The 25,708-nt window shown below is 37.6% G+C and overlaps 3 protein-coding genes, 1 non-coding gene and 1 pseudogene across 6 annotated transcripts; 4 read left to right on the top strand and 1 right to left on the bottom strand.

The window, feature by feature from the left end:
• Positions 1-3,783: 3,783 nt before the first annotated feature.
• Positions 3,784-7,571, top strand: LOC101293177 (pentatricopeptide repeat-containing protein At5g55840-like). Its single transcript, XM_004295140.1, has 2 exons — positions 3,784-3,958; positions 4,239-7,571. Exons 1-2 carry the CDS (start codon positions 3,820-3,822, stop codon positions 7,484-7,486), a joined length of 3,387 nt encoding a protein of 1,128 aa, XP_004295188.1. The 5' UTR covers positions 3,784-3,819; the 3' UTR covers positions 7,487-7,571.
• LOC101298780 lies at positions 7,512-8,782 on the top strand. Its single transcript, XR_184331.1, has 5 exons — positions 7,512-7,648; positions 7,748-7,827; positions 7,906-7,987; positions 8,080-8,208; positions 8,353-8,782. It is a non-coding gene; the product is annotated as an uncharacterized LOC101298780 (transcript).
• Positions 8,783-9,912: 1,130 nt separating this feature from the next.
• Positions 9,913-13,188, top strand: LOC101298001 (RPM1-interacting protein 4-like). 2 transcript variants are annotated; one of them, XM_004295156.1, is made up of 3 exons: positions 9,913-10,020; positions 11,796-11,981; positions 12,615-13,188. In XM_004295156.1, the coding sequence occupies exons 1-3, from the start codon at positions 10,015-10,017 to the stop codon at positions 12,657-12,659; spliced, it is 237 nt and encodes a 78-aa protein (XP_004295204.1). In that variant the 5' UTR covers positions 9,913-10,014; the 3' UTR covers positions 12,660-13,188. The 2 variants fall into 2 exon arrangements, with proteins under 2 accessions (XP_004295204.1, XP_004295203.1); XM_004295155.1 differs by lacking the exon at positions 12,615-13,188 and having other exon boundaries at positions 9,994-10,020; positions 11,796-12,555.
• Positions 13,189-13,695: 507 nt separating this feature from the next.
• Positions 13,696-19,613, bottom strand: LOC101291705 (cellulose synthase-like protein E1-like). The gene is made up of 11 exons (XM_004295135.1): positions 19,278-19,613; positions 18,655-19,123; positions 18,404-18,535; positions 18,084-18,296; positions 17,653-17,880; positions 17,235-17,576; positions 16,605-17,129; positions 14,961-15,170; positions 14,598-14,784; positions 14,372-14,479; positions 13,696-14,035 (listed from the first exon to the last, which is right to left on the bottom strand). The coding sequence occupies exons 1-11, from the start codon at positions 19,550-19,552 to the stop codon at positions 13,902-13,904; spliced, it is 2,823 nt and encodes a 940-aa protein (XP_004295183.1). The 5' UTR covers positions 19,553-19,613; the 3' UTR covers positions 13,696-13,901.
• A 1,769-nt stretch (positions 19,614-21,382) lies between these two features.
• Positions 21,383-25,121, top strand: LOC101294344 (annotated as a pseudogene). The gene is made up of 9 exons (XR_184330.1): positions 21,383-21,675; positions 21,773-22,034; positions 22,079-22,108; positions 22,821-22,965; positions 23,252-23,379; positions 23,456-23,665; positions 23,776-24,003; positions 24,092-24,439; positions 24,521-25,121. The product of XR_184330.1 is annotated as a cellulose synthase-like protein E1-like (transcript).
• The last annotated feature ends 587 nt before the right edge of the window (positions 25,122-25,708 follow it).

The raw sequence follows: 25,708 nt of genomic DNA, 5'->3' as shown, positions 1-25,708 counted from the left end.
ACGTGATAAATGATAAAGTGTAGAGACAAAGAGATAGCAAGAGAGTCATCATCTTATTCATTGATAGGAGCCCTTTATATAGGGAATTACACAATACCAATATGGTAAGGATATGAATACATAGATCTAGTCTAACTACATATCCTATTGACATAAGGCCAAGGCACACATAGAGAATATCCTAGAACATTTTAAAATTTATTGCCTCTAATAAAATACTTTTCAACATTACAGCCCCTAGTAAATTCAATTTTAAGATCAATAACAAGTTTATTCGGGGTAGTAAATTCTTTCTTAAAATTTACTACCTCTAATAAATTCAGTTCTAAAGTCAATAACAAGTTTATTGGGGATAATAAATTCTTTCTTAAAATTTACTATCTCTAATAAATTCAATACTAAGGGTAAATAACGAGTTTATTGGGGGCAGTAATTTTTTTTTATTGACCCCAGTAAAAATCTCAATAGAAAGATTCTGGCGACCGACGAAAATTCCGACGACCGGCGATCTACGAAAATTTCGGCGGCCGGCGAGATTCCAGCTCCCGGTGACCAGAGTGTGGTGGTTGGTGAGCTTCCGGCAAAGTCTTCATTCTCTCTCTTCCACTTTCTCTCACTAAACATGTGCAAAAGTCAGGGGTAAAAATGTCTTCAAAATATTATTTTATTATTACTTTAGTAAATATTTGTGTATTTGGGCACAAATAAGAATTTTTCTCATTCAATTGGGTCCAAAAGTTTTATTGTCATTGAAATGGGCTTTAAAAACTATATTTTTGTGCATTTTCCCTTTTTAAAATATATATATATTTTATACCGAAAAAATTACATCATTTGCAAAACTGTAACCATAAAGCTTAAATAAAGTGAATGTTTGAAGAAGACGATATATATCTAATGGAAGGGAAAACAATTATCTGGCTAAAAGAAAAAAGAAATGTACTCAAGACGAAAAGAAAGAAGGTCGAAGACAACAATATTATGGAAAAAAACAAAGAATAATGGTGATGCAAAAAATACTGACATGAATAGCTCTTTTTAGTTATTCTTTCGGTTTTTTTTATGTTGTATTTAACTATTTACAAAAGTAATAAATTTGTTTAAATAATTTTTATTTATTTAATTTTTATACCGTAAGGCTTACGTCTCATGCGCCTCAAGCCTCTCAAGCCTCAGGGCTCAAGGCTCTCAAGAAAACGTCTTAGGTTACGCCTTAGCGTTTTAAAACATTAGTATTCACTAGTCACATAGTCTCCTCCCTTGTTTGCTTTTCTCACTAGAAATCAGTTTCTCTCTTGCTGGTTTCAATGGTGAATGGCCTCCTCTGCATCTCTTCCTTCGTCCATTGAATCATCATCATCATCAGCGGCTCGTCCGTGCAAGTATGATGTGTTTTTGAGTTTCAGGGGTCTTGACACTCGGAGGGGAATTACTTCTCAATTATATGATGGGTTGCAAAACAAGAGAGGAATAGCAACATTCATGGATGATCAAAATCTTGAAGTAGGGGATGCTATATCTCCCACTCTAATAAAAGCAATTGAAGAATCATGGTTTGCAATTGTTGTCCTTTCTCCAAACTATGCCTCTTCTACTTGGTGTTTGGAGGAACTTGCAAAGATCTGTGAGTGGATGGAAGGAAACAAAAGAATTCTCCCACTTTTTTATAATGTCGAGCCTACTGATGTAAGATATCAAAAGGGAAGTTTTGAAGTAGCTTTCAGCAAATACGAGAGCTCGCAGCGGCATAGATTAGTGGAGGTCCAGCAGTGGAGAAAGGCTCTAAACAAAGTGGCCAGTTTCTCTGGGTGGGATTCAAAGATTTATAAGTATGTACCTCGATGAGATTACTCTATTTCAGTTATCTGAGAGTTATGCTCACCGCTTTTGGATGTGTTATTTGACCCTTGATTATTCCTTCCTTGTAGAACTGATACAGAACTTGTGGAGAAAATTGTGGACTTTGTTGTGAAGAAGCGTAGAGATGACAACGTCACTCCCATAGGGGTCTACGGAATGGGCGAAGTACGCAAAAATGGGAATTCAACAGAAATAGTTGCATGCGAAAGAGATCCCAATCCCGTGTATCCGGTTAAGCAAGCACTGCCGCCAGCTTCCACCCAGACAAAAAAAAGGAGAAGAGCCTCTAGATTGTATAAAGAGATAATGAGGAAAGACAATATCCGCATAGGCGGCATAGCTGTGGGTGCTTCTCTCTCCACAGCAGGAAATTCCCCATGGATTTCTCCCTCTGGTGATTTTGCATTTGGGTTTCGACAACTTGAAAACAATGACCTTTTCTTGCTTTCTATATGGTTCGCCAAGATACCAGACAGAACCATAGTTTGGTATGCAAATGGGGATAAGCCTGCACCTAATGGTTCAGATGTGACTTTGACTGCTAACAGTGGGCTAGTTCTTACAAGTCCTCAGGGTGAGCAATTATGGAAATCCAATCAAACCACAGCTGGCGTTGTTGCTCATGCGGTTATGAATGATACAGGTAACTTTGTTCTGGAAGACGAGAAGTCAGAAATTTTATGGGAGACGTTCAAGAATCCTACTGATACCATGTTGCCTGGGCAAATACTTGAAAGAGGAGGAAAACTTTCTTCACGGAGATCAGAGACTGACTATTCGAGAGGAAGCTTCCAGCTAGATTTTCAAGACGATGGGAATCTTGTGTTCACTGATGAAAAACCTTTCTATTCAACTAAAACCACCTCAGGTACTGTTCCAGGTAGTGAAGGTAGACAGTTGGTTTTCAATGCTTCAGGTGACTTCTATATTCTGCGAGTGAATGGTGGACATTATACTTTCACAACGGAGGAACGTGCAGCAGGGGACTACTATCTCCGATCAACTCTCAGCTTTGATGGGGTTTTGGCTCAATATTTCCACCCAAAGACTTCCAGTCGCAACATAACCTGGGTTCCTCTTTGGTCGGCGCCAGGGCGCGCGGTCCTGAAAGATCGGAAGCCGGTGCGAAAAAATTTTGTTGGGCCCCTTATTTTAATTTTTTTAAATTTAATAAATACTTTGTTTCTTTGGGTTTCACAAAAATATACCCTGAAATATGTTAAATATATAAGGATATCAGCGGACAGAGCAAGTCTTCACGTAGTTGAGATGGTTTTGTAGCGTATATCTTGTTTGACCATGGGACGTTACATCAACTCAAGCATCTCAGTGTTTTTGGGTATTTTCTTCATTCCTATGTGTACTTGACGGAGTTGATGAACACAACAACACGAGTTGAAACAGGACCAATGTTTGAGAGTTTGGAAGAGTTGCATCTGCTAGATCTGATCCACCATGAGCTACCACCTGGTTCTCTCTCAAATCTCAAGATATTGCATATGAACAGTTGTTGTATCTTGAAGAGTGTATCAAAATTTGTACAGAGACTACCAAATCTGGAGAAACTACATTTACATTGGATGAAGGAATTAAAATATGTGTTTGGATGGGAAGGGTGTGAGCCAGAACAATCAAAACTGAGAGAGATGCATTTATTGTCTCTACGTGCACTATGTAATGGTCATGCTCCGTGTGCAATGTTCCTGAAGCATATGTAATGGTTACGCTCCGCGTGCAATGTTCCGAAATACTTTCCTAATAGAAAAGTAATACAACTTTACGTTTCTATCCGTATCCGTACATTATACAACATACTTCGTATCCAGGCCTTGGTTCTTCAAAAGCTTCCTAAACTTATTTATCTTTTAATTGTCAGTACTTTATCGGCGCCCAACAATAGTTGGGTGTTTCTGTTTTGCTGTGCAGACCTGTCATGACAAACAAGCATACCTACACTCAATGTTGCCTTCGAAGACTAAACAACTCTGCCAAATTTCCCACACAATTTCAAAGTTCAGAGCTTTTCAGGCTGGTCCCTCTCATAATGTCAGAAGCAATCTCAAAGAAAATGGGTTCAGAAACAGAGCTCAAACCTCAGGTATGTCCCCCTCTCTACTACTCTGAGTACTCTCTCTGTTTTGATGCTAAAGTTTCAATTTTGGGTAGAGGGTGTTTGTTTTTGTGCCCAGAGTTTCAATTTTGTGAAGAGGGTGATTGATTTTGAGGACAAAGTTTCAATCTTTGGGAAGATAGTGTTTCTTTAATTTCTAAAGTTTCAAATATAGGAAGAGGGTGTTTGTGTCGATGCTAAAGTTTCAATTTTGGGAAGAGGGTGTTTGATTTTTTGGCCAGAGTTTTAACCTTTTGGGAATAAACAGGTTCAGAAATGGAGAAAAGCATATACTCGATTCTCACTATAGACCGATGGGAGTCACTGAACCACATGGAGTACAGGTTGGCTTCTCTGAGACCAGTGCATGGAAGATTGGCCCTGAAATTCTTCAACTGGGTAATTCAACAGCCTGGTTTGGAACTCAATCATCTCACTCATGTACTCTCTGTTACAACTCATATACTTGCTAGAGCTAGAATGTATGACTCTGCCAGGTTGATTTTGGGTCATTTAGCACAAATGGGTGTTGGTTCGAAGTCCGTTTTTGATGCTTTGATGGATACTTACCCTCTTTGCAATTCCAACCCTTCAGTATTTGACCTTCTGATTAGAGTTTACTTGAAGGAAGGGATGGTTGGTAGTGCTGTAGAGACTTTTTATTTGATGGGTTTAAGGGGGTTTAGGCCGTCGGGTTGTACTTGTAATATGATCCTAGCTTCGCTGGCAAAGGACCGGAGGGCTGCATCGGTATGGTCTTTTTTCAAAGAAATGCTGGCTAAGAATGTTTGCCCTGATGTTAGTACTTTTAATATATTGATTAGTGTCTTATGTGTTGAAGGAAAGCTTAGTAAAGCTAGTTATCTTTTGAGGAAGATGGAAAAGAGTGGTTATGTTCCTAATGTAGTTACTTACAATACTTTGCTCAATTGGTACTGCAAGAAGGGGAGGTATAAAGCAGCTTTTGAGCTTATTGATCTTATGGGTTCTAAGGGTATTGAAGCAGATGTTTGTACATATAACATGCTTATTGAGGATTTGTGTAGAAACAGTAGTAGTGCAAAAGGTTATTTACTGTTGAAGAAGATGAGAAGGAAGAAGTTATCTCCTAGTGAGGTTACATACAATATCCTTATTAATGGGTTTGTCAAGGAGGGGAAGATTGGTGTTGCTACCAAGGTTTTTGATGAGATGTCAAAGTTTGATCTTTCACCAAATTGTGTTACTTATAATGCTCTGATTGACGGGCTCTGTCAGAAGGGTAAGCTTGAAGAAGCTTTCAGACTCTTGGACATGATGGAAGCAGTGGGACTAAGACCTAATGAAGTCAGCTATGGTGCTGTTTTAAACGGGCTGTGCAAGCATGGTAAGTTTGACTTAGCAAGAAGTACTTTGCAGAGAGTGCGACTGAATGGGATTGGTAGTGGTTGCGTTATGTATACATCATTCATGGATGGGTTATGCAAAAATGGTTTGCTTGATGAAGCCGTGCATTTTCTTAATGTGATGATCCAGGATGGTGTGAATCCTGATATTGTAGCATTTTCAGTGCTCATAAATGGATTATGCAGAGCTGGGAGGATGAAACATGTGGGAGAGATAATGTGTAAACTATATAGAGCTGGCCTTGCCCCCAATAAAATAATATATTCTACCTTAATCTACAACTGTTGCAAGATGGGCAACGTAATGGAAGCATTAAAGATCTATGCAGTTATGAATCGTAATGGCCACAGTGCCGACCATTTCATATGTAACATATTGGTTACTGCGCTTTGTGAAGCTGGGAATCTTGGTGCTGCAGAAAATTTCATGCGTCATATGAGCAGCATGGGTCTGGTTGCTAGTTCCATTTCTTTTGATTGTATGATAAATGGGTATGCAAACATGGGTAATGCGTTAGGAGCATTTTCTGTGTTTGATGAAATGATTGAATTAGGTCATCACCCAAGTCCATTTACTTATGGCAGTATACTGAAAGGGCTATGCCAGGGTGGTCATTTGGAGGAGGCAAGGAATTTTTTGAAGAAACTCCACAGCATTCCATATGCTGTTGATACTGTTGTGTACAATACAATTCTTTCTGAGACATGTAAGTCTGGGAATTTGCATGAGGCTGTTGTCCTTCTTGATCAGATGGTTGAGAATAATGTCTTGCCCGATACACATACGTACAGTAGCCTTCTTGCTGGGTTATGCAGGAAGGGAAAAATGGTTACTGCCATCCTGTTGTTTGGAAGAGTGATGGAAAAAGGGATTTTATCACCGAATGCCATAATGTACACCTGTCTAGTTGATGGCCTTTTCAAGATTGGCCAATCTAAGGCCGCTTCATATCTGTTTGAAGAGATGGAGAACAAAGGTCTGAACTCGGATACTACTGCTCTTAATGTAATGATGGATGGATACTCGAGGATGGGAAAAATGATGAAGGCAAATGATCTCTTTTCAAGTATGGGTAGCCGAAAATTATTCCCTAATTTGGCTTCATATAACATTCTCTTGCATGGATACTCAAAGAAAGAAGATTTATTGGCATGCTCTATGGTGTACAAAAACCTGATCAGGATCAAATTATTGCCCGACAGACTGACATGTCACTCTCTTATTCTTGGATTATGTGAGTCAGGTAAGGTGGATATTGGCCACAAAATGTTGCATAAGATGATTATAGAAGGTGCTGTACCTGATCTTTTAACATTCAATTTGCTTATCAGCAAGTATTCTGAGATTGGGAAGATGGGGATGGCATTTGAACTAGTTAGTGTCATGAATCTGTTAGGAGTTTCTGCTAATACAGACACCCATGATGCAATCTTGAACGGACTGTTCAGAAGTTTAGCTTTCCGAGCATCCCGAAGTCTTCTGTATGAAATGTTGGCCAAAGGTTATACTCCAAAGTATACACATTATTTCACTATAATTAATGGTATGTGTAGAGTGGGAGATATAAAAGGAGCATTTGAACTAAAAGATCAGATGGAAGCTCTTGGTGTCACTTCCCGTGACATTGCTGAGAGTGCTATGGTTAGAGGGCTTGCGAAATGTGGGAAGGTTGAAGAAGCGATGCTGGTTCTGGATCACATGCTTCGAATGCAACTTGTTCCAACAACTGCTACTTTTACTACTTTGATGCACAAGTTCTGCAAAGAAGCCAACCTTGCAGAGGCTCTAAAATTGAGGGGTGTGATGGAACATTGTGGTGTGCCACTTGATGTTACTGCTTTTAATGTTCTCATTTCAGGCTTTTGTGCTAATGGTGATGTTGCGGCTGCATTTGAGCTGTACAAGGAGATGAAACAAAGTGGTCTCTTTCCCAACACAACAACATACACTCTTCTCCTTGCTGCTGTATTCTCTGGTAATAATCTTATTGAAGGTGAAGAGATTTTTGTAGATCTATTGGAGAGGGGGTTGATATGTGGAAATTTGGATGGAAGGACCTTAACACTGCATGAGCAGTTGAATGTTGCAATGGGAACATTAAACTCCTGGAGTTGCAATAAATGGAAATAATACTAGATTTAGGTTGTGAAGTAACATCATTGATCGGTATGTGAGACTGCGATGGGCTCTCCCAAGTAAGGATATGAGCTCTTTACTTGAGGTCTATTGAGAGATCAGACTGCCATGGGCTCTCATTTCTTATCCAAGTCATAACGCAACATGACCATAATGGTATAGATTACAGTTCAATTTCCGTATCTCAATTCCTTATTTGTTCTTTTAGCATTTTTTAACGACACGTATATCTTAGAGTGACCTGCTTTTTGTTAGTTTTGATGAAATGCATTCCACCTGATGCTTGGGTATCACACTTGATGATATTTGCCTAAATGAATCATGCCACATGCTATGTAAGTTTGCCCAATTTCTTTTATGTGTGTTTGCTATCTGAAGGTTCAATCTATGATTCAACTCCTTGTTCTCTTTAGGTAGCTGATGCTTCTCTCAAGCAATGAGTACGTCTGTTGTTGCTGAAGACCCTCTCATATTATGCACTGGAGTTCCTCATAGGTATTAGGCTAATATTTCATTTAGGCGGCTTGTTCTTTCTTTTAGTATGATGTCTGGTTTTACTTCATTGTTTCGTTGTAACTAATTAACAGACAATCTATCCCTCTTGGTCTCTGCACAATGGATGATCCATTACGAGCTCATTCTTGCACCACTCTTCTTGAGCACTATGGTTTGAAGGCTAGGATCTGTAATCAGCGTCACGCCTTAAAAACCAATCTGTAAGTTTTGCTTTGCCTAGAAACTCATTCACAATGCTTTCCCTGTTTTTATCTCTAAATTGCCTATTTCTGATTCTAGTAATTGAATTATACATATCATCCTACGCAGTCTTGACTCATGACTCACGACTCTTCATTATTCAGAATTTTATACAGACCTCACATGCCAATAAATGTGGAGGAAACAGCTCTTTGATAGAGAAAGATGTTGGCCACTGATGAGGGAACCAAACGAATTGGGTGTCTCAAGAAATATCTGCAGCTTGCACATTGATGATGGCAGCACACACGATATCGCAACAGAATATGCTGATGATACAAGGAAACCAAATGAATTGGGGTGTCTATATCAACACCTGCAATATGCACCTGGTGATGGAAGCACAGAAACTACATTGCAATGGTCTGCGTCGCAAATTCTCAAAGGAATTTGATGCCATGGCCATGGCAGACATAATCTAGCATTTATTTTTATTTTTTTTAACAGAGATGCTATTGCATTTGTTGACTTTGCATTAACAAATGCACCTGTGATATTGTTTTGTATATGTGCACATTTCCCCATTTTCTCACTATTTGCTTTGGTTTTAGATCAATTCCTCTAGGCTAAGCTAAGGTTCGTATTACAAATATGTTCATAGCTTAAAACTTGAAAGAAAGCAGAGTTGCTCGACTTTTATTCGTGCATTACAATTCCAAAGGCGCACCAATCTCGGGGTGTCATCCGAATTTGTAATACACGACTGTGATTGATCAAAGTACATCTAATCCAAGTAGGGAATCATTGATCAAAGTACATATGATCTAAGTCGAGAATCAAAATCCAGACGTACATTTTTAACTGACGAACACGGTAAAACACAACATACATTTTTAATCGATCTTTGTCCTTTTGGTAAAATACTTGCACTAGCTAACAGAATCATTTACTTCCTCTCCCAAATGACACCATCATTTTCGTAACCAAAAATTACACTATCATTTTCATCAAAAACGACACTGAAAACTCCCTAAGGGAGCCCTTTTAGTGAGGACCCTTAAGTTGAGGACTTGGTGAGGACTTTTCGGTTTATGGTTTAAAAGACCCAATTTTCGATCACATTTTGACATCTTATCCGTTCAGTTTTTAGGTCTATATGTGTAGATCAGCCCTACAAATTTTCAGCCAAATTAGTTATCGTTAAGGTAACAAACTAGATCAAATTAATGGACGAACCAAATTTGTTAAACATGAACCGTTCAAGTTCATAATTGGTAAATCACACTTATGAATGTCTTAACGATTTTCAATATGACTGAAAATTTGCAGAAATGATCTATTCATAAATACCTATAAACTGAACGGTTAAGATGTAGATATAAGATCGAAAGGTGGGATAAACAAAAAAATTCTCACCAAGTCCTCAATTTAAGGGTTCACTAGAAGGAAAATTAATCGATTCAAAAGCAAACACTTGCCAGCTAATTCCAGTGTGCTCTCTGCCTCCGTGCAACCCTACAGCTACTCCCTCCACTCCGTCTGCCAGCTCACCACTCCGTTCCGTTACTCCCACCCACCAGCCCACGTCACTGCTGACGCTCCACTTAACAGTCTTCCCTCCTCTCCGTTAACCCATTAACGCCGTCTATTTAAGGAAAACAAACCGTTAAAACCATCCCATCCGCTTTGCAATAATAGGCCCATTTCTGGCCCAAATTCTCATTCTCTCTCTCTCTCTCTCTCTGGTTTTCTGGTATTACTTTTCCGACTCATTTCTCTCTTTCCCGGAAAAAAAAGCTTCCCCTTTTTTTTTGATCATCGAATTCATGTCGGTACGTAATCGCTTTCGTCTTCTTCTCTCAAATCCAACCTATATATTTTTTTTTATTTTTTATTTTGATTATAATCTCTCTGATGCTAAATCAGCTCGATTTAAGCTATAATATATTGGATTTCTTCGTTAATATGTATTAGTTTAATTGAAATCGGCTCGGATCATTTGTTCTAATTTTGTTTTTGCGTTAATTTGGAGTTTAAATTATATTTATTTGTATGTGAGTTTTACGGTGTTCATTCATTTCTGGAGGAGCAGATTTGGATTCTTAGTTTTGGTTCAATGGTGAATTTTTTATTTGGTTTATGATTGTTTTGGAATTAATAAGTTTGATTTTTTTGAGTCTGGAATCTGTTTAGAGGACGTATTGGTTTGAGTCTGTTGTGATTGATTGTGTATAGTTTTATCGAGTTGCGAATGATGGATTTTATCTTATGATTTTGGTGCTGGATGTAGAGGTTTTCATATGATTGCGTTGTTTAGGAGAATGATTTTCGCGATTTTTGAATAGATAAAGATTGGTGTATTAGAAGAAGTTGAGAAATGATCAATCTTTTTAGTTTCAATGAATTGTGTTGTGCTTACGAAAGTGTCCAGCACTTCGTGAGCATGAGTTGAGCTATCTTTGTTAGATTGCTTTTTGTGTTGATTCAGCAATCACTTGGTGTTTTTGAGCATTTTCCTCTTCTGCCAGCTGGATTTGCTGTTGTGATGTTTCTGGTTGAACAGTAGCTTCTTTGCGTGCTGATTGCATTGTGTCTAAGGGCTTAATGCTTCCTGAAAACCATGTTGTTTTCTGTAGTATATAGTTCTTTTGGCCTTTAATTCAGTTAAATGATTATATGAATTTGATCATGGGAATACCTCTCGATTCTCATTTCCTAGGACAGTTCTAAAGGCACACCACTGAATTTAAGTTCAGGATGCTAGTGGTAGGTAGGTTATTAACTCTTTGTTTCCGATGAGAAATATATAAGCTCTTAGTTTCTGATTGAGAGGCTTACTGAGTGTTTTTGGAATAATGAAAAGGCTTAAATGATTTCAGATTGAATTGCAGTTTTTCATTTAAAAACCAAATAGCAAGTTATCGATTTTCTTTAAAAGATCCTGTTGGGAGAGTTCATTAGGCCGTCTAAAAGTCTAGGGGTGGTGACATTGGTTCTGGTGGTCTCTTCTGTCTTGTTGATGCAATGGTATTAGAAACACAATGTTTGGCTGTGCTTTTTGTGCAGTATAGACTATAGAGGATTTTTTTTTTTCACGTGTGAATCATCAGCTGCATATGTTAATGAATCATTGTTGTTTCATGAATGATAATAATGTAGAGTTGTATATACGGTGAGTTCTAGAGGCTACATGAATTAGTGTAATTAATTACGTAGTGGTGACTTGTGTTGGAATCCAACTATGCTACAAAGCTGGTCTTTGGGTTGTGAGTCCTTGAAATGACAGTTCTGAGCTGATATGCATTGCTCTACGGTTTGATTCCATTTTTCAGATCACTTTGACTGTGGTTCTAGCTTCTCACTTTGTAAATTATATTGTATTAGTATTCACATTTACATATGGTCAACAAATAAACGACAACTAAACACTTGCAAAAGTGTTATCTTATCGAATCCAAGTCCATATAATGATACCAGTTGAAGTTTACTTACTATTTGAAATTATAGCAGTTGAAGTCAATCTTTGAAAAGATACCAGTTACTTATTTACTTGGCTGTCTTATGCTGGTGCTGGATATTAATGGGAATACTTTACTGTCTCTAACAGGACAAGGGCAGGCCTCTCCCAAAATTTGGTGAATGGGATGTCAATGATCCTGCTTCAGCAGAAGGGTTTACTGTGATCTTTAACAAGGCTAGGGATGAAAAAAAGACAGGTGGCAAACCTGAGTCACCAAGCAAGGCTGATCAGAGTAATGTCAGGCCTGGAGTGGATCCTGGAAGGCCATCATCTGTAAGATGTTTTCTCATATTATTTGTTTATTTATGTTTCAATTATCTGATATATGCTACTCTGCCTAGTTCTTAAGCTACATGCTCTTGCTTTAAAGTGATGGCAGTACAATCTACAACCATATAGATTTCATAGCCATTTAAAACTGTCTTATCAATGACACTCAGCCAGCCAGCCCACCTGTTAGCTTTAAAATCAATGTTGCTAAATTCTTATATGGAACTATAGTTGGGAATAGACAAAAGGAATTGTAATTTTAGTGCCATGATATTGCAAAAAGAAAAAAAGAAAGGAACGTTTGGCTGTATTATCAGTATCATATTGCTCCATGGAGCAGGACTGGAACATCAAAAATTCAATCCATCTTCTTTTAGACAGAATTCAATCTAATTTGTACAGTTAAGTATCAGTAGAAAACCGTAGAGGCCCTAGAGATTGGTGCATATATCTTCCTCTAAACCTATAACCACATTTATGCTCGTTGCTTTGGTGCATTATAGTCTTTCTCAATCTGAGTGTCTATATTTTTGTCTCCATATAGAAAAAATAATTGGTGTGTAATTATATTTTATTCTCAGTTTGACTAATTGTCTTGATTTTGTTTCACTCATGTTGATGATCCCTGGCTCTCAGAAAAAATGGTTTTGCTGCATGGCCCAACCACCCACACAATCTTGACAAGGTCCCCTACATGTAAGTGCCTTCAACAGAAGAGCATGTTGTTCTGTAACTGGCTCCACCATATTTTTCCAAAGAAGATAGGGAGCTGTATAGCAGTGATGGATTTATTTGTGTGGCGTAAAACTTTGTGATGGGAGGAGTAAAGAAGGCAAATACTTATTGTATCTATATTGTCTGAAGTGATTGTTATTAGATGCCAATCTGTTTCCGTCTTTGTCTTATCTATGCTACACACTTTAGAGCCTTGCTTATGACATTCTTTTCTTCCCTCATTGTATTATCAAACTGGGTCTTGTTTGTGAAATGATTTTCTTTTTCTTTTGAAATATTCTACAACACTTTTTGAGGCTGTAAGAATGTTTCCCATCTCAGTGATGTCTCTACACAATAAAAGAAGAGTGAAAGTACAGTTAATTTTGTAACTCTCATCTAACTTGATATCAATCAAGTACAACGAATATGGGCTTGGAGATGGCATTTGGGTGTTGGCTTGTTTCGGACTTGGATTTCTATTTGGGTTGTGAAGTTGGAATTTAGGGTACGGTCTTTGGGGTTTGCAGAATTGCTGTAGTGCTTCGAGTGTCAACGACTCAAAATGTTCATATCATTTGTGATCCGTCTCGATCATGAAATCCATACTTCTGTTCGTTCTTAACTCTGATCATGATTGATCAGTTGATTGCTTTCGAATTTTTAACAGGTTATAGTGCCTATCCTAGAAAGACTAGACATGCAGCGTCTCCTGAACGTTAAGTCTGTCAATTGCTTAACCATGAGAGATGTTGTCTTGATCTTCTTTAAACAATCGTCTTGAGATAATTTGTCGATGCTATAATCTGAGGAAAATTTGGTGCGAGAAATAGATGGTTTGGAAATTGGAATAGTTGATCAAGGCCAGCTAGTAAACAGACATAACAGTAACACTTGAATTCTTCACTACCATTAGCCTTGTGCCTTTATGACTGAAATATTTAAGCTCTTGGTAATTGGTATTTGTAACAGAAGCAAATATCAAGTGTAAGATCAAGGATTTCACAATAAACAAGAGATTAGATTAGAATTTCCAAACTGATGGTTTCTATACATGATTTATTCTTGCTGGACAAAATAGAAAAGAGAACAGGGCAGAAGCATGGAAAAACAATGTGTAAAATTAACTGCTAAATAGTCGAAGTGCAATCTTGTCAAAAAAGAAAAAAGACAGTCAAGTGCAAAATCCCCGGGGTGACTATAAAAAGGTCACACTCTGGACATCCCAAGCTTCCGTTCAAAGAGGCGGCGAAGAAGGTAAACTTGGAGAACACTAGCACCAACAAGTCCTGCTGATTCAAAAAAGGCCTTGTGAATCGCCCTCCGGCTCATTGCTTCGTTCACTGCATCAACGATTGAGCAATTCACGTACAAAAGGATTGACAAATCCAAAGCTTACAAGTTTCACAATTAGATGGCATATGCATATAAGAAAGAAAAGAGAGATGAAATATGCAACATTTGTTTATGGAAACACTACGAAAGTGAAAAGGGAATGACCAGTCACACCTTATATCAGCATCTATAAGTCTAAAGACACATCAAAGATGCAATTAATGATAGTGAAACGAGGTAACTTCAAGTCTATCAAGGATGGAAGGTTGCAAGCATCAAATAAAGGACCACACTCCCTCAGCTACTAAAGCTGCTTGAGAAGGTATTCAGAGTTCAGCAGATACCTATTGCCTGACGTTCAGTCTGAGCCTCAAGCCAATGCTGCTCAAACTGAATGTTGTAAAGAGCTTCCTCCAACTTTGATATCTGCTCTAACAAAGGGTTAAAATGCTCTGCAGATAAACCACAAAACTATAATAAGTCCAACCTCATTTTCCAACCAGCTCAACAGTTTTCAGAGACCTTATTAGAGACTCAGATAAAGAATTTCCACAAAGCACCGCGTCTCACCATCTTTTGCATGCTGATCATAGTATGTAAAATGGCTGACATGTATGTCAAAGTCTATTGTTTCATGATAAGGTGACTTGTTGGTGAAGCAGAACTGATGGATTCCTTTGTGACGAGTGACAAACTCATATTTCTCGCTTGTCTTATCACGAAACTCATGTATCTGCTCACCAGAAGGTCCCTTCACCTACAGATGCCATCGAAATTGCACAGATCATGGGTTGGTACACAGTTGACTACGAACATAATACTATGTCACCACTCTCTACATAACATGGATATATGCATATAAAAATAAATTGCAAGGTCCTAGCAAAGTTGGCAAACTATGCGCCCAATTTAGGCGAAAAACATGGGACTTACCATGAGATCAACACCGTCTTGAGTATAATGCCAAGATGCATCAACCTTAATTACAACAAAAGAGAGATGGACAGTATCTCCTTCATACAAAACATTATGAGAGAAGCATTCGTCTCTGTCAATCACAAATCTGATGCTGAAAGCTCCTTGCAGGCTCAACAAGAATGCCAACAATATAACAGCAGCGCAGCTTGAAAACCCAATTTGCATCTGTACATTCAAATACAATTGTTAACTTAACAACATATAAAAGTACCCTTATATAACATTCAAAACTTCATAAAAATCAATTTCAAAGAACAATTAACATCACATGTCTTATGATTTATTTTTCATGCAAAAATTCAGTCAGGAACTCAAGGCACAAACTTTAAAAACCAAACCCCTGCTTAAGGAATCACCCAGAAACTATTACAACAACATAAACACAAAATAAACAAACAAAAATATATAGAATTCCGATACTGCAGGATAATTATTCCACAAACTACACGATAATCTGTTTCAGAAATTTACATGCAAAGCAAGCTTTCTTTTTCAAGAGATTGAGCATAAGGGCAAGGAAATTAGAGGTACCCTCATTCTAAACATGAAGAAAGGTAACAAATTTCACCGTTTGTATTAGCTTTGTTCCAAACGCAGAGTAACAGAAAGGATCGAAGAGAAAGAAAATATAAGCAAATAAAGATTCAAAATTTATAGAGGAAAATGAGATTTACCTTGGAATTTGATTAAAGCCCAGAAAGGATAGAAGAGAACAGAAAGTGTTGAATTTTAAGGAAGAAGAAGAGGAACAGAGTTTGTGTTGTTTAGGTTTCGAATCTCAGGGAGACATAACGAGACTGCAAACTACACGGGAGGCATTTTGTTTTTTGAGCTTCGACAAAAAACGACTTGTCAAGAGCGTTTGATTTTGTCGTTGGGTTGGTGTAATTAACCGCGGGCATAGATTTCCACGAGAGCATGGTTCTTATAATTTACTTTTTACCATCTTGTTACCGTGGTCCGAGACTAATTTGATTGATCCACGATTTACAATTCACACTTCTCCTTTAAAATGTAAGTTATCAAAGAAAGAAAATAAGGAGTATGTCGAAGGAGTGTAAATTTTATTTTCTTAATTATTGTATGATTTGAACTCTTAAAAATAAAAAATTTAAATCAAATGGTATTAGGATCATCGAGTTTATTGATACTAAATGTTAAAGGTTCATCGCGATTCAGGGACCTAATAGGTTTAGATGTTCATCATCATAGCATTTACCATCTTAAACAATACCAATTATTCATTAGGAGATGTAGAGCTGGTTAAGACGATGAGTGGAGCTAGCTAGTTGGGATTGGAAGAAAGGATATATTACATATAAAGTGACTCCATTAGAAAGAGGGAGTTCAAGTATGGCTTTCTGATGGGTAGTTTTCCACACATGCATATATACTTGAAAAGTGAATCAAATCAACCGGAAACCTTAAAGTAAAGCATTTTGATAACAAATTACAAGAATTAAGACACGAACTAAGCATGATCCTGCTTTATTTATCCGACATGATGAATAAAATGGGAACAAATTGACTAACTTGATGAGTTTTATTGGACAACCTAGCTTGCTAGCCTGAAAAATTGAGACAGGCTAAACCAAAGACACCAACTGCCATCGACTTCAACGCTATGGAACTCGGCAACTTCCCCTTGTCCTTTCTTATATACAGGGCTTGATACAAAGGCAGGTTGATGAGAATCAAAATCCCACATAGAAGAATTTGCAATGCCATTGTGTCATAAACTTCTGCAATGCCCTGTGATCCCAGACTGATTGCTTCCTTCACAAAACCAGCGAAGCAATACAAATTTAGTACTGCAAGTGTTGCCAATACTGTAAACAATGGAGAAGATGCTCCGAATTCCATTATCTCTTTCTCGTATCGTTGCGACTCATCTTCATCCGAGGTCTTGGCTGTTATTACAAATGCTGAATCAGAATATCCCAGAAGGTACAGCATGGTGTCGATGAAGGAAAATATGTAGGAGCTTGATCTTTTGTATAGCCACATTCTTTGGTCGTTCCACCAACCTAAGGCTGAGCCACCTGCCCATAGAAACTCCAGCAAGCTCACAGTGTACTTGGCAATAATCACGTAAGCAAAAGGTATGATCCATGGACTTGAAACCTGAATCCAATTCGTAAAATGCATTAGATACATGGATGGAGAAAGTGGACGAGTTTTATGTAACTATGACATGAAAAAGTATGAGAATCGAAAACAGTAATGTACCCGAGGGAATAAGGAAATGCCCTTGAGGAGGTAGAGTGAAGGGATCACTGTGTAATATAGGGTTGGAAGGAAATTGATAGACCAAGATCCGACATAAGCGTATCCAAGTTTTTGGCCAAAGCTGATCTGATCAGACAATACCGGATTGTTCTTTGAAAGCAAAATCTGGAGGCCACCTTCCGACCATCTCTTTTGCTGCACTAGCATCTGAAGCAATGTGGTTGGAGCTACTCCTAGGAAAGCTTTCCTTGTTGGGTTCAAGTACACCGATTTCCAACCACGGCATTGGATCGATAACCCCGTGAACACGTCTTCAATAGCACACCCGTATTTCACACCCACCTGCCGCAAACTTTAAAGCTCAATGTGCGCAATTGTGATATATGATCATATATGTGAGAGAGAGAGAGAGAGAGACCTCTTTTCCCCACTCGGTGTTTTGCTCATATGAACAGTTTGCAAGAGCTTTCGAATCTTCTTCCAATTCATGAATGGTAGCTTCTTCTCTTTTTCTACTGATCTCCCATTTCAAGTCACTCTTACTTCCCTTGGTGAACTTCCTTCCACAAAGAGTATCCCTTCTGTGGAAGCATCCACTTCCAACGTAAAATGGGCCAGTAAAACCATCCAAAGCATGCATTTCCACCTTCAATTTCCCATATGACTTCAATAAAATGAACTAAAACCTTTATCGAAAAGGTTGGATGGATCCGTCGTTAAATATATATTAACGATGGATCAATCCAATCTTCTAACGATAGATCCATCATTAAAATATATTATATAGAAAAGTTGAGGATTAGGCGAGATCGATAAAATTATCTATGTATACATAATACATGTACTTACCTCGCTGATTGTCCGCATGAATGCAATATATAGTTCATTCTTGGTAAGATTTTCAAATTTTTGTGGGAACTGTACGAATGCAACCTCATGGCCTTTTTCTTCATCCATTAAGCAGCAAAGTGCATCTCTTATGGCCATGGAATTGTTCGAATACATGTCACAGTCTACATTTAGAATGACCTTCCCGTTGCTAATATTTGAAGAAACCCTAATCTGTATAAAACCAATAAATGGAAATTTTAGCAAATTAATAAAGTAAATGATTTGTGTGCACAAGGTTGTTTTACCCTAATCCCTTATACGTACAGTTATATACTTACCAATGCATTCATAGAGCCAGCTTTGTAGTTATGGTGATACTGTGGTCTCTTCTCGCGAGCTAAATACACCAAAGTTGGCAATGCAATTCCTTCGACATCGATTGCATTTGGGTCTCTTCCATCAATTACAACCTGAGAAACAGTAGATGCATGCATTACGGTAACAACATATATACGAACATAATGAAAAAAAAGAAGACAATGAAGATGAAGCACGAGTACTACAAGGTTCAGCAAGTTGTATCTCTTACTTGAAGATAGGTATCGTGATCACGTTTAGACGAATGCGAGTCCCATTGAGAAAACCCTTTCTGTTGTGATCGTACTTCGTCCGAAATGTAGCCTAACTTGACTGCATTTTCGACTTTAGTCTCCATGTCCTTGTATGATTTCTTAATTACAGCCAAGTCATTAGCCTTGTTATCATCACGATCAACTGCGTCAGAATCTATCGAGACAAAATATGCAGATGGTGACCTCGGCTCCACACTGTACTTCTTGCAATACGGTATCCACTGCTTAGCAAACTCAGCAGCCTCCAAGAGAGCGTAGTACGTAAGCTCGGAACCGCCGTCATCGGATAAGTACACGCTGAGCTTCTCCGTAGGGTAGTCATAAGCCATGACTGACAGAACGGTGTTCATGACCATCATTGGTGGCTCTATGATTGGATCTGCTGTGGTCACAAATATGTCCACTCCCGGCAACTCATTCTCAAATCTGTAATTCCCAAATGAATTAATACATGCAATATGAGCAGAAGAAGATATTAGCTATATATAGCAAACATGGAATGGCTATATATATCTGTGTTGCAACAAGAGGGCAATAAGAATAGGAGAGCATTGTGTAACATATATAGTTATATACGTACCTTTGAGATAATCTATCCTTGAAAGTTTGCCTATAGGTAAGATTCCACCGGCAGGACTGGGTGAGGATCCAATAAAACCCGAACCATAACTCAGCACCCAACAGCCCTATCCAGCCAAACCTTCCATCCTCTCCTGGCTTTGGTATGTGACTCGCTCTATAAACCCAAACCAAGCATATAGCTGCAAACAAAGAAGCAGCAAACAGCCTATATAGCACTCTTCCCTTTCCTCTCTTGGTCTCCAACAGTGGTGAATACCCTTCCTTATTCCCCATATCTTTCAGCTAAGTAGTGATCGATCGAGTAGTATCTCTGAAACTCTGAATGGTTTGTTATGAAATCCTACTCGCAGCGAAGTTGTATTTATAGTAGCTAGCAATTGCAGTCTTGCAAAGGTTGAATAGAGTCGAACAAAACATAGCCAAGTCTAATCTCACTATGTACGTAATCCATGAGCGAGAGAGGTAAAAAGAAATGGACATTATTAGAGCCGCCGAGGAGTCTTCACTTGAGTTCAACTGAGGCCTCATGTCAGAGTTAAGAAACACACCCGATTACGATATTTTATGGCTTAACATGGATCGATCATCATCGATTTCGTCACTGATTTGTCGGTGCATGGTGCTTAATTATTTGCCGCCAACCACAATGTCAACTTTAGCCCTAGGTTAATTTTATTAATTAGCAAAGTCTATTTTGCCTTGTACTATACATTCCACAATTCATGTCCCAAGTCTGTTAATTAGGATTAAGGAGTTAATTACCAATTAGCTTATATTAATGAAGCTGCTAATTACTTTTTTGTTGTTAACTATATATGTGATTTGTTATTTTGATCATTTTTTAGGGTACACATGCATTAATTCAATCTCTAAATCTGCAAATCATCGATTTGGATACATTAAGCTTTGGAGAAGCTAGCTCGATCAGCGTGTATCATTGATCAAAGTCGTCCACATCGAATTAAGTCATCTATGACGTTCATGTTGTGTGTGGAAATTAAGCTTAAGCTTTTGGCAGCTTCAACGAGAATGTATTGAGAATATATAGTGGAGAAAAGTCAAATAAAGTCTCTGGTGTACGTCTGGACACATATAAGAGTCATGATCTCTTCGTCCGATCGAGATGTTCAATTTTGATCCATGCCAACTGATAATTATACTTGATTCATGTAATGAATCACAAATTTCTTGTTATTAAAGTATAGACAAGGACTGCATTTTCAAACAACTACGAATTTCATAATAATTATTTTTAGAGATAATGGCTTACTCGCTTCATCACGATCAAGTAACTAACAAGTTATCTATATATGTTCGTGGACGGACATATTATATGCTAACCAATGGAGTACGTGTTTTCATATCATGTTGTTGTTTTGATATAATATATACAGTTGAATTTCTGACACGTTTACTAACTTGAAATGTGACATTCATACTAACTAAGAACCAAACAGATTTATCAACATCTATTTTCCAATTAAGAACGAAAAAAAAATGGAGAAGATCTAAGAGGGGGAAAATTGGTATAACTACCATTTGAGTCGAACCGTATTTTTGTTTATCACGTTGTTGAAAGGATTCACGATTTATTGAATTGAAAGTGCAAAACTAAGAGTAAAGAACGTAGAAGAGGTTTAGAGTCTACATCTTGTATTTCTTCACTAACTGATGAACAGTACAATACATCATATTTATAGGGTAGGCATATATAATGAATGACCTTAGTACCTTAACAATTGTTTTATGACGTTGAATAATTTTATAGTACAATAATAAATATTCAAGATAAAGCGTCAATATTAAATATTTAGCGTGACTATATGCCTTTGGGGTAAGGCTATGGTGTGTTGATGCATGTCATGCATTAACTTTGTCTTAAAGTTGTAAAATGAATCCTTAAAATAGTAATATTGGTCTTTAAAATAGTAATATTAGTTTTCAACGTTGTTATAAATATACGAAAGACTTGTTCACCATTACTAAACAATAATAAATATTCAAGACTACAAGTTGCAAATTTGATGGGTTTGGTACCTACAACGAAAATATGAAGGACTTGTTCACCATTACTAAACCATTCTAGATACACAGAAAGAGAGGACGAGCAATTAGAGCTGAAAAATGGAACCGGAAATATATTTTCCGCTGTTTGAGACAACGAGAGCAAAGGGAAGATTCCTATACAGATTATTTGCAGTGTCTGTTTTTGTTGGTATATGTTTGATATGGGTATATAGAGCGACTCACATACCAAAAGCTGGAGAAGATGGAAGATTTGGCTGGATGTGCTTGTTCGCTGCCGAGTTATGGTTCAGTTTTTACTGGTTCGTCACTCAGGCCGCTCGGTGGAGCCTCGTCTACAGGCACACCTTCAAGGACAGGCTTTCTCAAAGGTATGCATCAACTTAATTCCAAGATTCACAGAGTTTACAAAGTAATAATTAAGGTGGTTTTCTTATGAGGGTGTGTTAATTAAATTGGAAAATTAAGATATGAGAAAGAGTTGCCGGGGGTGGACATATTCGTGTGCACAGCTGATCCGATCATAGAGCCGCCGATGAAGGTGATGAACACTGTCTTGTCCGTCATGGCTTACGACTACCCACCGGAGAAGCTCAGCGTGTATCTCTCCGATGATGGCGGCTCAGAGCTAACGTACTATGCTCTACTGGAAGCAGCTGAGTTTGCTAAGCACTGGATACCCTATTGCAAGAAGTACAGTGTGGAACCAAGGTCGCCGGCTGCTTATTTCGTCTCGTCTCAACAGCTTCTGATGCAGTTGGTGGTCAAAATCAGAATCAGGCTGGTGATTTGGCTCTCATCAAGGTTATACTTTCTTTATCGTATTTTATTCATGCAAATGAAGAATGAGATAAGTTGGTCGGATCCAATTTGGTCATGATCAAAATATAGTAATTAACATATGACTATGACGTTTATAAATATAATATGGATGTCTTTGTGGAATAGTAATTAATCATAATCAGAGTGGAAAAATGGAGAAGGATGCATGGTTATTTCTTTTGAATCAACTAGCTTAGAGTTACCTGCTAATTATTGCTTATCTCCATTTCTCAGTTCTCACACATTTTTTTCGATTCTCTCATGCATGCATGGTACTCTTAATTATTTGGTCGTGGAATAATTGATGAGCTTCCTTTTTTCTTTTCTTTTTGTTTTTTTTGTTTTTATAGAAAATTGTTTTTGAGAACCCCTATTCATATTTACAAATTGAGCTTCTCTTGTCATCAAATTATTGTTTGTAGGAATTATACGAGAACATGGAGAATAGAATCAAAAAGACAAAAACACACTAAAGCTAGGCCGCGTACGTTTCAGAAGAAGTACGTTCAAAACACTGCAAAATTGGATTAAGCAGTGTAACACCAAAAGAACATACAAGAAACATTTCTTACTCCGTTATATCTTGTTTTATTTTGTGTTGCATTTGTAACTACTTTTTTTCTTCTTCTTCTTTTGGTCTTACAATGCTTACTACATACTTAAGCTCTCATGTCACCAAATAATATTGATGCAGAAACTATACGAGGACATGGCAACAAAAATTGAAAATGCAGTGAAGCTAGGCCGGATTCCGGAAGAAGTAAGATCAAAACGTAATGGTTTTTCTCAGTGGGACTCATATTCATCAAAACGTGACCATGACACAATTCTTCAAGTACGTATGAGAATTTGATATTTTAATTTATATCAAGTATTAACTAATTAAATAACTCACTTTAGTGCTAGATGTTTAAAGGGATGTGAAATCCACACTCTCCAGATTATAATCCATACTCCCACTTTTTATTTTTAGTCATTATTTTCATAAGAAGATAAAAATTAAGTCACTAAACAAAATTTAAGTTACAAAAAATAGAAGGTGCGAGTGTGGATTACAATTTAAAGAATATGGATTTCACTTCCCTATTTAAATTAGTTCATATATTGAACTTTTCTCGCAGATAGTAATTGATGGGAGAGACCCAAATGCAAGAGATGTCGAAGGGCGTGTGTTGCCAACTTTGGTGTATTTAGCTCGCGAGAAGAGACCCCAATTTCACCATAACTTCAAAGCTGGCGCTATGAATGCACTGGTGAGGAATTCAACTGCAATCATACAAATAAACGATCACAAATTTGTATATATACAGAGGACAATTCATTATGCAGATTAGGGTATCATCGAGCATTAGCAATGGGAAGTTACTTCTTAATGTAGACTGTGACATGTATTCGAACAACTCCATGGCCATAAGGGACGCACTTTGCTTCTTGATGGATGAAGAACAAGGCCATGAGATTGCATACGTACAGTTCCCGCAGAATTTCGACAACCTTACTAAGAATGAATTATACGCTTCATTACGAGTTCTTAATGAGGTGAGTTATATATATGATCATGGAGATATTATAAGCAAAATTTTCGATTAACTGTTTCATATCATATCATTTATTGGACTTCTTATTGTTTTGGTATATACTGCATGAAGGTGGAAGGCCATGGTCTGGATAATTATGGGGGGATGTTATATATTGGAAGTGGCTGCTTTCACAGAAGAGAAACTCTTTGTGGGAAGAAATGTATCGAGGGATGTAAGAGTGAAATGATGAAATGGGATAAAGAAAGAAGAGAAGAAATCGCCATTCATGAATTAGAAGAAACATCAAAGAGTCTTGCAAGTTGTACATTTGAAGAGAACACTATATGGGGAAAAGAGGTATCCCACTCTCTATTAACGTACCACACACATTTTTCAAAATGTAGCAGTACTCAAAATTGAGCAAAGAAATCTTAATGTTCTGCAGATGGGATTGAAATATGGGAGTCCCGTCGAAGATGTGATAACGGGGTTATCGATCCAATGCCGAGGATGGAAATCAGTGCATTGCAATCCAACAAGAAAAGCTTTCTTAGGATTAGCTCCAACCACATTGCTTCATGCACTTGTGATGCATAAGAGATGGTCTGAGGGGAACCTTCAGATTACTCTCTCTAAGTTCAATGTCTTATGGTATGGCCACGGAAAGATTAGTTTAGGCCATCAACTTGGATACCTTCGCTACAACCTATGGGCAGCTAATTGTTGGGCAACACTAATCTACTCGATTCTCCCTTCACTTAGCCTCCTTAGAGGCACATCCTTGTTTCCTCAGGTATATATAGTTCTCATTATAATTTGTCACAATTTACATGCATGCATGTTTCTGATTACAAGTTTTGTCTTGTGGGATTAGATTTCAAGCCGATGGATCATACCATTTGCGTATGTTATAATTGACTAAGAACAGTTGGGAGCTTCGTGGAGTATCGGTGGTGTGGAGGAACGAGCTTAGGTTGGTGGAACGAACAACGTATATGGCTTTACCAGAGAACAACCTCCTATCTCTTTGCCTTCATCGACACCATTGTACACAACCTTGGATACACTGATTCAGGATTTGTAATAACAGTGAAGGTGTCCGATGAAGATGTGTCCGAACGATACGAGAAAGAGATCATGGAATTCGGGAGCTCGTCTCCAATGTTCGTCGTGCTTGCAACACTTGCATTGCTCAATTTATACTGCTTTGCCTGGTTTGTGAAGGAAGCAATCACTGGAACAAAGGGCATTGCAGAAGTTTATGAGGCAATGTTCTTGCAGATTCTTCTATGTGTGGTTTTGATTGTCATTAACCAACCGTTATACGAAGCGCTATACCTAAGGATGGACAAGGGGAAGCTGCCGAGCTCTGTAGCAATTAGGTCAATGGCATTTGCTGGATTTGCTTGTTTATGTTTCAAATTTATGTAATGAACATTTGGAAAATATAATCTAGCTCTCTATGTTTTGTATCCTTTATTCAAATTTGACAGGTAAAATCATACTTCAATTTCATTGATACTCAAGCTAGAATGGCACAGATACACCCCTTCCCTTGCCAAATATTTGGGCAAGTTAAGGACATGGCATGCTAGCACCATTCTTCTTTTTTGAAAACATATTCACTTTAGTCTTGTCAGCAGAATTTTGTAACGAGGGTCATACCCATTAGCGACTCCAATGATATATTCACCCTCTAAACACAAAACTGCGGATCGAATCACTTTGTAACCTCTATTTGATTATAAATGATAAAATTGTTTTTATTAAAAAATAGAAAAAAGAAAGGTCAGAGGGCTTTTTAAAATGATCTCATATCAACAAGAATCCTTTATTTCTTTTCCATAATATGTAATACGGAGCTTAATTTGAGAAGTTTTCATGTTATACTGTTTTTTATCTACTTAAGTTGCATGTTTATATTGATGAATGATGAATCATAAAATGTTTATCGAATTTCATGAGTCCATGCTAGTTTATAATTTGTTTTTAAAAATCCTTAAAAAATTTAAGTTTTAAAATCTATGAGTATCCAAAATATATAAATCTGTATAAATACAAC

This window comes from Fragaria vesca, linkage group LG3 (genome assembly GCF_000184155.1).
Source record: "Fragaria vesca subsp. vesca linkage group LG3, FraVesHawaii_1.0, whole genome shotgun sequence".
Lineage (NCBI taxonomy): Eukaryota > Viridiplantae > Streptophyta > Magnoliopsida > Rosales > Rosaceae > Fragaria > Fragaria vesca.
Note: the sequence above shows the minus strand (reverse complement) of the source record. Positions and strands in the feature narration are given on the sequence as shown.